A 12054-nucleotide genomic window follows, 5' to 3' on the forward strand; every position below is an offset into this window, starting at 1 on the left:
GGCACGTTGGCCCTCCTCCTCGGGGCTGTGCCGGTGGCTCTGCCAAATGCCCACCGTGATCGCTGCTCTCCTCCCCTTGGAGCTGAGCTCACTCTCATCTCTGCTTTTCCTTCCCTCTTGCAAATCTGGCAAGCCAGGGCCGATGCAACCAGAGCGTACGCTGTGAGCCAAGCCGGCAAACCCCCGTGTGCTGCTCCGGCTCCACTCCCTCTCTACTCCAGCCAGCCGGCACGCACGTTCACCGTACGTTAATGAAACGGTGACTTGGGAAAATGCATTTTCAGGAGCCACATCGGCTTTGCCTCTTTGCTGCGGTGTTGTGATACGGGGAGTGTGGGAGGGGAACCCTTTAAATACTCCAAGCATCCCCTAAAAGAAATGGCAGCTGTAGATATGGGCACAGCTCATATATTACAAGCGGCATGAGCTGCCAATACATTTTTTTTCCTTCTATGCACTCAGGTCGTCTTGTGACCTCTCCCTGCTTGATTTATTTGGCAGTTTCTCTCCGTGGGAAGGCAGCGGGATGGGTGTGTTACAGCCTATGAATGTTCTGCTCTATGCCAGCTTATTTGCATTCACTTTTATCTGATGAATATGCCCGGTGTGTCTCTAAATGTCTGGAGTCATTTCTGGTTGATGTAGTGCTACCTTGCACTGTGAAAATTCTTCTGTGTCATCTTTAAATAAAAATTTAGATCTGTCAGGATTGTTTTTCTCCCAAAGGAAGTGAAATTAGTATGAGATATTGTTTGGCTTATGCAGATGTATCAGGAATGTTTGCCATCTGATACGCTTGCGTGTAGATGAGAGCAAAGGCAGATTTTTTTTTTTTAACCACATGTAGACAACTCAGTCAGTATGATGAATGACTTTATTATTCTGTAAGGTGCTTATTATATTATGCTCCTCTTTGCCTTTGTTTTTAGGGAGAACTCTTTAACCACTTCAGGGATTGATTGCATTTGATTAGAGAGTAGTTTGTCTTTTGGATCCATTATCCTCGATGAAAGTCCGCAAGTTTATTCCGTTTTCTGATGCAGCTGGAATTGCACTGTGTGTATATCGTACGAATGAGGACCAAATGCAAAGTTATTTCGTAAGAGCCCATTTGAATTGCTGAGTTGCCTTTTCTTATAGAATGATAATACTGGATTGCAGTTAGGGGTGGAAAAGAGCCTGCGGGCTCATCCTGCCTGCAGCAGCTTTCAAATACGTCCTTTCCCTTCTGCGCCTTTCCTTTCAGCTCCTTCTTCCTTTGAAACTTGAAAAATCTGGCTCATCCTTTGAGGAAAAAAGAAAATTTTCACAGTTTGGTTGAACGTTCCTGTTGCGGTGGCCACAAAGGCTTCCCCTGCCTTCTGCCCCGGCTGGAGACCTTCTGCCCGGGAGATGGAGGAGTGGTGGGGAGTACTTCCCTTCTGGTCTCACGTAGCTGAGGGTGAGCCAGCTTTGGGAGGGGGGATAGGCTGGGTTACCTGGCAGGAGCGCTTGCAAGCCTCGCTTTTCATTGTTCTTTGAAATCATAACACCCTTTCTTTCTCCTAAACACAACCAACATGATTGTTCCCTGGCCAATGTAGTATCTCCGCTCTGAAACGATGACCAGACTTACGTGGGAAGTGAACGTACAGGCTGATGCTCCCCAAGTTTAATGTTACAGCATCCTCCTGCGAGTGTGGCAGGGCGATGGGGTGAGGATGGGGAGGAAGACCAGGTGGATAAGTGCATCCCGCTCCTCTGAACGGTTTCCATGAGCTCTCATGATTTAATCTCCTAAGCTTTTACTTAGGTTTTCACTTCTCCGTAGGAATGCAGCGTTTCTGAAGTGCCTGACTGACAGAGGAGGATTTAAGAAAAAAAAAAGGTAGAGCCGGCTTCCAGGCAGTTTCACTAATTGCAGCTTATTATAAATTTAACAGATGAACTGTCAGTTTCTTGAAGGGGTGTGATGACCACAACCTTTTCTTGGATTCTGCGCTGGCTATAGAAAAAGTTAACCTCTAAGGTGCTAAGCTAACGTAGTTCATTTCATTGCTCAATAAGATGTTTCTTGGTTTACAATTTGCAGGCTTCATTATTCCTTTCATCACTTCTTTGATAATATTGGACTGCGGTCTGAAAAATATCTTTGGTGTGGTTTTTATATATTTGTATTTACTCAATGGTTATTGTAGGGGGTGTGGAAGAATTTTATTCTTCTCGGAGCCTGCTTCCAGTGAATGAGGCTTTTGCCTTTCAATAAAATGGGTCATTTTATTAGTTTTTCCCCACAGATGTCCAATTTGATAGGCACAGTAGGACTGAAGTAATACTTTTCATCACTTGAAATTTCTGGGTATTTCAGAGCTGCTAAAATAAATTCTGTGACTTGAGAAGCTACACATTTGTAAGTAGTTCATCTGTCTGATGTAAGATTTTTAAAGAAGAAATTTACTTTCCGTAAAGTTTTTGGAAAGCATCCAGGTTTTTCTGGGTTGGTGGTAGCTTTTCCTCCTGTTCTTGTGACTGTATCATGCAATCCTTGTATCGTCATACCCCCTTTGCATTGTCAAAGCCCTACATAAAATCTTTGATTTTCTTTTAATTTAAATCTCTGAAATTGCACTTAGATTTTATATTGGCTGCGTTTCTGGCTTAGCCAGAGGAGAGTGCGTCCGGGCAGCTTTGCTTATACCTCTGCCTGTCAACTGGCCATCCAAAAAGATGTTTCGACCCTGAAAGCTGATGTCTGTCTGGTGCGCGTTGGCCAGCGCCAGTTGCAGCGTCACCTCTCCCCCTTTCTTCCCTGATTCTTCCCATGCAAAAAAACAATTCCAGGAGCATCAGCCACCTGGCCCTCCTCTGGTTTGGTCCTTTGGTGGAACTTTCAGTAGTAGGAAATGGCGGGAAATCGTATGTTTATTTGAAAGCGATGATGCAAAAAGAGGGAACCACTGAAGTTGAGCAATTTCTAAGAAAGCAAATGAAAGCATCAGCACAGAGGTCAGAAGTTAGGGAGGGGACAGAGGCCAGTAATGATCTTTCTCTGGTAAATTTAATTCATGCTTTTTGCTAAATGTAAATGATAGCTTAGGAAAAAAACTGCTTGGAATACATAGTAAATGATGTTGCCAGGATACTTCCCGATCATGTTAATTAAACTGTCCCACAGATTTGGCTTAATTACTGCATAATTTGCATATTGGAAATGATGGTATGCATTACTAAAGAAAGCTCCTATTCTCTTAGCAGAAAGAACACTGTACATGAATTGATTTCCAGGGAAGGAGTCTCTAGACTCATATAATGATGTATCTTGAAAATAAAATTAAGATTTTTGATAATGAACTGACAAATATCTCATTCCTTTTCGCAAGATTACATTTTATGCTTGTTCCACTAAGTTCCTTAGAGACTTCATCCCAACAGCCTTCCTCCTGTTGGCTGTTTCTTTAATTACAAGAACTACTGTTGCTGTTAAGGTTGCTGGTGGTGAAGCAGGTATTAGTTAACTTGTGTAAAGTGGCCCACGTTTGATACTGCATGTGCGTTGTTGGTGTTGTACTTCGCCACCCTCTCAAGTTAAACTCATTATTAAGCTATCAGTTTCTCCTTGTCTTGTTTTTTGTTGGGTTTTTTTTAGATTTCTGACATGTCTCAGGCATCCTACTTGTGGAGGCCCGAGGCCAAATGGAGGAATGCAGAAGTATCTCTCTGCTCTTCCAGTCTGAGGGCAGGTGTTGCTGGTGGCCACCCTGCTCGGAGGCCTCGGGCCACCCCGGGTGCCTGGCGGGGCGGTGGGAGTAGCCATGTGCCTTTGTAACACTGAAAAAAGAGGATTTTGCATCGGCATTTCTGCCAGGGTAATTTTATAGCTCCTGTCCCTGCTGCTGGTGTTTAACTGCAGGACCATGACAGCACTTTGGAAAAAGAAGACAAAACTTCAAAATTCCTGCATGAAGTAAGACAAGATAGAAACTGTTTTGTTTTGGGAAAAAATCTTCTGAATACAGCAATTTCCCAATTTAGACTGCTAATTGCTTTGGATGATATCGTTGCTAGGATATGCATTTCCGATGTGGCTGCTCCTTTTTAATTCTTTTTTGGTCTGTTTTTAAACAGGTGATCATAAACAGCACAATCACACCTAACATGACCTTCACTAAAACATCGCAGAAGTTCGGCCAGTGGGCGGACAGCAGAGCAAATACCGTGTTTGGTTTGGGCTTTCCCTCCGAGCAGCAGCTGACGAAGGTACCGGGGCTCACTGAATTTCCGCAAAGGCTGTCTTGTTTCTTATTAATGAAGAATTGCATAGACCCCTCTGACCTCTTTTGAGCTGCATGCTTCTGCAAGTCCCCTTCATCCATGCAAGTTGCCCATCTCCTATAATTACCCAGTGTCTGTATATACAGAAGCAGGCAGTATTGCAAACTTTATGGTCAAAACTATAAATTAAATCTGACCACTGACGATGGTACTAGCGAGGTGATCTCGACGGTATCTTGCCCAATGTGGCTGAAAGCATTTGTGTTTTCAGATGTTTACAGAAACAACCTGAACTCTGAAGTATTTTTTGACATCGCCTTGCCCTGTGTGCTCATTTCAGCTGAAAGCGGCACCAAAAGCAAAGGGAGCCACTGATATGCCAGGACTGTTCGCAGTAGGGCTGCCTGATGTCTCTGAAGGAAGCGAGTTGCTATCCCAGCCTCAGAAATGTGCATTTTGATGACTTGCTGCCGTTGGTAGCTAACCAAGGTAGAGTTGCCAGCCCCTGGGGCTTGCTGGTGCCCTGGTTTTGCAGATAACACTGCTGGTGGGGCGGTGCTCTCAGGAGCCTTGTAAACTGATCTGGGTTAAAATAATACTGCATTTTTGCATTTAAAAGGCATGTAGATGAGGCGCTTAGGGACATGGTTTAGTGGGCATGGTGGTGTTGGGTTGACAGTTGGACTCGATGATCTTGGAGGTCTTTTCCGACCTTAATGATTCTATGATTCTATGATTCTATTTCAGCAACGTGGTGTGATTTGCAGCCCTGACCCAAAGCAGTTTTATCACAGACCTGGGGGGGTGACAGTGAGTTGTGGCAGAGACGGGGGATGAGTAACCGGGGAGGTCTGACGCCAGGTTTGCTGGCAGAGCTGTGTCTCGGAGCTGCACCCCAAACGTGGGGTTGGTACTACTGCAACACTTGCCCAGACCAGAGACTGGCTACAACAGCAGGCTTGTCAAGTCTGGAGCTGCCTCTTGTAATGAATAACCAGTGGTTTGAAATACATCCTCTGTCATTAGATTAGTGGTCTCGCCAAGTGCTCATCAAGCAGCTGAGATGTTTGTTTGTTCATGCAGTAGAAAAACCCCTACTTATCTAACACATAGTTGACACCTGAAGCATGGCTACTTGGCGCTGGGTTTTGTCAGCTAACTCAGCATTGTGTCCTTGGGCATGGCACACAGTCTCTCGTGTTGCTGTCCCCTTGTGTGCTTGGATATGAAAAGAATCAGGAGAACAAGATGTTTCTTGCAGTGTCTAAAATAGCAAAGGCAGACCGTTGCAATAGAAGGAGGACCTTCAGTCAACTGAATTGTTATAGGAATTTATTTTACTAAGTCTGTCTTAATAAGTTATTGCAATTTCCAGAGAATTGCATTTTTTGCAAATATTTCTTAAAGGTAAAGCATATTTTACTTTTCACATTAAATTATTTTTGGATTTGGGATGTCCATAGCCAAAGGTGCCATGGCCATAATCTGCTCTTCTGGGATGCTAAGGCCACCCAACCAATCACATGCAAAACTGTTTTTTAAGAATGAGGTGCTGGTGCTGGTTATGTTCTATGATGCTTAATCAAGTGTGGAGGACTGCTCATTTCACCTGTGCATATTCTCCACTCCTGTGGCAAAGAGGTGTTCACAATAGCTAAAGAAGTAGTAGGGGAATATGGGAGGATTAAAGTGGACCTAGGGGAATAGTTTGTTTTGCGTAACAGATAAGCATGATACAGTGCAACCTTTGGACACCAAATGAAAGAATTAGCACCATTGGATAGTAATTTTTAATCCCGGATTACTGAAGTCACACCTCTGCAACGTGACAGGTGACCACATGGTACCTTGGTGCTGGCTGGGGTTAAACATGCACCACGCACCGCGTGGAGCAGGTGGTGCGGAGGCTGGCTCAGGAGACAAGAGGTATAACAAGGCACAAGGTACATTTGGAGGTCCTTGCACCCTAATCAGAGAGATTGTACCATATTCTCCAAAACTGTCCAAACACGTCCTTAGAATAAATTTAATGCTGCTCTCAGAAAGCAGCTCTTTAATGTTCATGTGGCCGGACTAGAGCCAATGTGAAAAACATGTCGTGTGGGCACAGGGGCCCCAGCACCAGCTGTGTTTCTCTCCAGATCGGTTTGCACGTCTGTTTGCACTTGCAGGATCTGTTGAAGAGCCCGCTGCCGATAATACAGCCTTCTACTTGCAGGAAAAGCTTTCCAAATCAGCAGAAAGGCTTTTTCTGGTCAGAATATCGAAGGGGAGCTTAAGGGGAGCACTTCTGAAAACGGCTCGAGATGATCTATTGCAAAAAAAAAAATCTGACAGTTTTCTACCTGGGAAATGTTAGAAAACCTGGTTTATTACCACCATGCAAAGCAATGGGACAAAGGTATCCTTTATCATCCGTGCTCCTCAGTTTAATTATTGAACCATTAGTACAAAAGATCAGAGATGGTGGAGAGATTACAGATGTGTAAGTGTGTTGGGAATAGTAAAATCAAGTTTCATTTTACGTTGATATCATTATGCTCTTATAAAAGATATAAACGAAAGCTTGCCAGTTTTACTGGAAATAATGGAAGCTTTTAGTCAGGAATTGGAAGGACACACTAAAACTCCAGTAAACCAGAGATCAATAGCCCTGGCTTTAACTAACTAACTAAATAAATAAAGCTGAAAAATGTCTGCTGAAAACAATGAATAATAATGAGACATGAGAAGAGGTTAGCACACGTAAAAAGTCTGCATTTTTAAGTATATTGGTTGGCCTAATAAAAGATATTGCCTCTTTCTAATGCCTTGCTTCTCTTGAGATACTTAAGCATTAATCCATACCTATAGGGAAAAGCAGTTCAAATTAAACATGAGCCATTAATGAAAACTGCATTCAGTGACCCAGTAACCTAATTACCATTCTCATTGACTGGGAGAATCCCAGGGCTTCAAGCTGATGTCCCACTCAGGGTCCTTTTCCCCTCTTGCAGGACTCGCTGACCCTCCTTTCCCCCCTTCCCACCCTGTGCCTCAAAAAGGTCTCAACACAGTATTCGTACATCGCTACAGCCAAATTGAAATAGGTGAGAATTAATGGTGTGCCGGTGTGCCTGGGTGTGATGAAGAGGCAGGGCTGGTGCTGCAAAGGTAGTGATGTGTTTTGCACGTGAAGCGGTTAAGTAAAATTTCTGCTATCATTCAGGATGCTTCGACGCAGACGTGCTGTCTGAGGAGCTGCAGGTAGTCAAGGGCATAGGGACAAAGACTTATACAGGTGAGAAACCCAGTAAACCCCGACTTTGCACATCATAAAGCAACTGCACCCAGCATCTGGGAAGCACTGGACTTTATTTCTATCATGCATGCACGTTATGTGTGTGGTATTTGCCAGGAGCTGTGTTTTAGGGGAGAGAAAGCTCGGAGCAGAGCCTGCCCCTGCTCCCAGCCGTCCCGGTCCAACCGGCTTCGGTGCTGGTAGCGCACTGGCTGTGCTAGAGCAAATTACCAGCCACTTTCTGGAGTAAATAGTCTTGTTTGCTGCCGATCTGCCTGGTACTGAGGGCTCATCCAGAGAAAACGACGGGCAAAGCGACGCGTGCCTTGTGGGTCATGGCACGGCGGTGCTCCCCAACGGGAACGTCACATCGCCCAGCCTTCTGCAAACCGAGAGGGTGATGAAATATTTATGAGACTGCTTTGGGTGAGAGCAGCTGTTTCATCTGTCTGATACTGGCGCAGTTTGTCAGTAGGAAACGTAAAATATTATGCCAGATCAGGAGCTTAAAATTTACACATACAAAATAATGCTTTTTAATGTGTAAAATGCTAAGAAGGTCTGTTTAAATATATATATATTTCTCCAGGTGACAAGCTGGCTGCAGATTTGAACAGCCTTTAAATAATTTGTGCAACGCACAGTAGCATCCTTGAGTCCCCATTAAATTTCACTGGCCAAGACTCATAATCAAACAGTGCTCGTGGGCTGCAGCAGCCTTAGGCTTCACAAGCGTTGGTAGCAGCAAATCTTCTCCATATTGCAGCTTAGTCTCACAGCTTCCTGGGGCATGGGAAGACACGTCATATAATCCATGATGGACTATTGGAGTGGTGTTCAGCTGGCGTTTCTCCTACGCCAGTCTTTTTTTTGCTAATTTTGGGGAACTTTGCCCGAGGACAAGGGTGGAGGAAAGGGAAGATGAAGGGAGTAAAGGTGGGAGGAGAAGGAGCATGACGATTTTTTTAGCTGGTTTTGGGTATTTATCCATGCCTTGCCCCTCAAGACCACATTTACCAAGTTTTCATTTACTAATCAGAAGATTATTTCACTTTTTAACTAGGAATTTCACATTTTAAAAGCACTCCCTATTGTTGCAATGGTTTGATAGCTCGAAGTCAACTTAGATCTTGGAGCTGGCACATGATTTTGTAGTATCAATTATTTGTTGCTTGTTTATGTTTGGGGCAGAAGAAATCAGTTACTTGAGAGAAAGCATCTCTCTAATTTCTGCCAGTGATTAGACACTGTGGCCGTGCCGTCACTCTCAGAGACGGCCTCGGGATCTGGGTAGCTTCAGAAATGCCTGGTCTGCCGCTGTAGCAATTAGCGTTAGTGATGCTACACAAGTTTGGGCTGTCACCACCGTGTTGCTGCACTCAGAAGAGTAATCAAGTGAAAGGCTTTAATTTCATAACAAGCCAAGTGATCCTCTGTAGCTTTCAAAAATAGACTGTTAGTAAAATCTAGCAGGTATTAATTAGCTAAGAATGAAAAAGAAGCGGCAGCAGAACTCTTTATGGATGACTGTTGGCGAGTGTGTGGGGTAAACAAAAACCAGAGACAGTCTTTCACCACCATTTCCATTACAGCCGTCTTTACGTTTGTAACGACAATAATAATGAAGGGTAATATTTTGACTCTTAAAGCTGAAGTTCTGTCACTAAGATGGTGAAAAATTCAGTTATTTGTACTTGTTTCTAAAAGCAAATGTGTTAAATACGTGTGTTGGTAAACTAGAGACATGACTGAAATCTATTGTGCGACGAGATCATTATCAGTTTTATATTGAAGATTAGCTTTGCTCAGTCATATGCAATTTTTTATTATGGAAATGTGGAAAAATGTCATTTTCTCCTCACATAATTTTTCACGGCAGTCTCCTGCGTGCCTTATGAAGATAGTTGCAAAAATAAAATTTGATAGATCGCTTCCAATTCTTTTTGTCTTTTCATATTTCATATAGTCCATGAAGAACCCTCATAAATTTTTCATGCTTGCCCGTAAAGATTTATTGTAAAAGAGAGACTCAAAACAGCCCTTTACTATTTGCAAGAAACCCAAGTGTAGAGCTTACTGTTGATACAATATTTGAGAAATTATCAGTTGGTTATAGCTGTTTTGTCACCGCAGGAGATGCATTTTGTGTAAAGTTGGAGTTAAATCACTTAAGGCGAAAATGTAATGTAGTTGTTCCTAATGAGCCTCATGGTGCTACAAAGGTAATCAAGTCGTTTGTGTGTGTAGTGACTGCACATGCCATCAGATAGCAACTCTTGCCATCGGAGAGCACATACTTTGCATATGCAATTTCAGCTGTTGTATAGAAAACAGCTGGATTTGAGAGCTCGATCTTCATTCATAAGCATCGTCACAGATTGTAGTCTACACCCAAAATTTCACTCGGCTTTGAGAATGTGCTCGTCCCTGGGATTTATGAATGATGTATGTGCGTTTGTTGGAAATGTCCATGTGTGTGTGTTACACAAAACACAGGTGCCTCCACATATAAATCCAGTTTTCTCTTAGACCAGTTGGAGAAGATTTGTTTTATCCATCTTTATTGTCCCGGTATTTTACTGAGAAAGAGCATGCTAAATACCTGCTGTAAATCCAAAAGTTAGAAGACAAGATTAGTAAGTGGATAATGATTCTTCCCATTCTTTGACTATAAAATGTGATGTGTGTTCATGCTCTTATTTACAATTTTGTCATAAGTGTTCTGAATTATCTGAGGATATAATGGCAGTCCTTTTATTCACAAACCATGCAATAAAATAGATTTATTTATATGCACTTTTTCCTTTCTAGCGTTTCAAGTTTCTCAAAACACAGGCAAGCAAGAGCAAGCTGCTTTAGCAGGAAGACAAAGTTACCCATTCTTATACAGGATACATCTTAATTAAAAAAAAAAAGAAGTGTGCCTTTTCTTTCATCATTACAATCCTCCTTTTAAAACTTTAAACACTGTTTAAAGTGTTTAAAGCCCTGCAACCCTGACTGGCTGTGCTAACACTTGTACGTCAAAACTGCCAGACTGGCTTCGGGGCAGATGACCTACAGCAACTTGTAGAGATTGGGATCATTGCTTTTCATCTTCATCTTTCCTTTCCCCTGCCTCTCCCAGCTTGATATAACCCTCTTACAGGAAGCGTTCAAGCCTTTCCCTGAAGTCTTCTACCTTTATTTTTGCCAGTAATTAGAAAAAATAGGAAATTAGACCAGAAAAGCTGTGTTTTCATATGGCCCCATCGTACCTTCAGATCTACCTCTTTCTACTTTTTTCTATGTCCTGATAATCCCTTGCTCGCATCCTGCAGATACCTCGTGAGCTCATTTGCATTCTTTAATTTAATTGACTTGCTCTTTAGGAATAGAAGACATTGATTTTCTTTTTTAATCCAAACATATGTCTTTTATGCCTTAATAGACTGTCAACATTGAGTGAAACAGAGGAGGGGAGGAAATAAACAAACCCAAATCAAACCAGAAGATGCTAACAGCTCCTTTTTTTCTCCGTGGGTTTTTACTGTGATTGGCCAGAGCTGTAGGGGTGTCCCTCTTTTAGAAACACCCCCATTCCTTTCGAAAGAACCTCCCTGCCAAAGAATGAACATGTTTTTTCTTGCCAAAAATTTTAAATTATCAGAATTTTGGAGATCTATGAACCATATAAATGTAGTAATCTGAACAGTTTAATAGATGATAAATAATTTTAATAAATATATTTCATGCTTTTTCCAGTTTGCAGAGAAATTCCAAGAAGTAAAAGAAGCTGCCAAACTAGCAAGGGACAGATCTCAAGAGAAAATTGAGACCTCAAGCAATCATTCCCAGGTTTGTAATTTAGCTTTAATACCTGTGTGCATACAGGATAAATGATGTAAAGTTAAATTTTCTAATGGACTATACCAGCTTCTGGCAGCAAGCTTAAAGTGTATAAAATGAAGATTGCCGAAGGTAATTGTCGCCTGCTGGACATTAACATTGTCAGAGGAATATTTTTCATCCACCCATGCTCTTTGCCTTCACTTATATCTAATTTTTTTCAGCAGTTCTTGAGCTGTTACAGCTTTTTTAATAACAGGGAAAGCTATACATCCTTTGATTTGTACTGTTACACATACTTTGGGTCACTGGAAAGTAAGTCAGAGTAGTGCTTCGGCAGACAGTAAATGAGATTCATCGAGATACTTCTTTTTGTCATCTGCCTAATCTGCTTCGGCAGGAGTTGGGTTTGCCGATGGCGGGACTGACTTTGTGGCCACAGTGGTTCGGTGCCGGGATGTGATGAACTGAAAGCTGCGGGGTGGGAACAGAGGCAGTGCTTTAGCGAGGGGACGGAAGGAGCTTGTGTTGCGTATTTGTACAATGCACTTTTCTAGACAGCACACCCTGATATAGCCAAGCGCCTCCGCGCCCGGGGAGATCTGGGTTTCTTGCAGATTGAGGAAATTGAGTGTTGTTCCTGTCTCTCTCTATGTTAGACTGTAATTTCATATGCATTGCATTAGGTAAGAATG

At 42.6% G+C, this 12054-nt stretch overlaps 1 protein-coding gene across 1 annotated transcript in view; it reads left to right on the top strand.

Moving 5' to 3' along the window:
* The window catches only part of HOMER2 (homer homolog 2 (Drosophila)), a 34912-nt gene that overhangs the window by 13644 nt on the left and 9214 nt on the right, over window positions 1-12054 (top strand). Inside the window, exons 3-4 of the mRNA XM_009330981.1 lie at window positions 4105-4236; window positions 11276-11368. Coding sequence (XP_009329256.1) covers window positions 4105-4236; window positions 11276-11368 — 225 coding nt within the window. The remainder of the gene's footprint in view (window positions 1-4104; window positions 4237-11275; window positions 11369-12054) is intronic.

Source organism: Pygoscelis adeliae, unplaced genomic scaffold (assembly GCF_000699105.1).
Source record: "Pygoscelis adeliae isolate BGI_AS28 unplaced genomic scaffold, ASM69910v1 Scaffold318, whole genome shotgun sequence".
NCBI lineage: Eukaryota > Metazoa > Chordata > Aves > Sphenisciformes > Spheniscidae > Pygoscelis > Pygoscelis adeliae.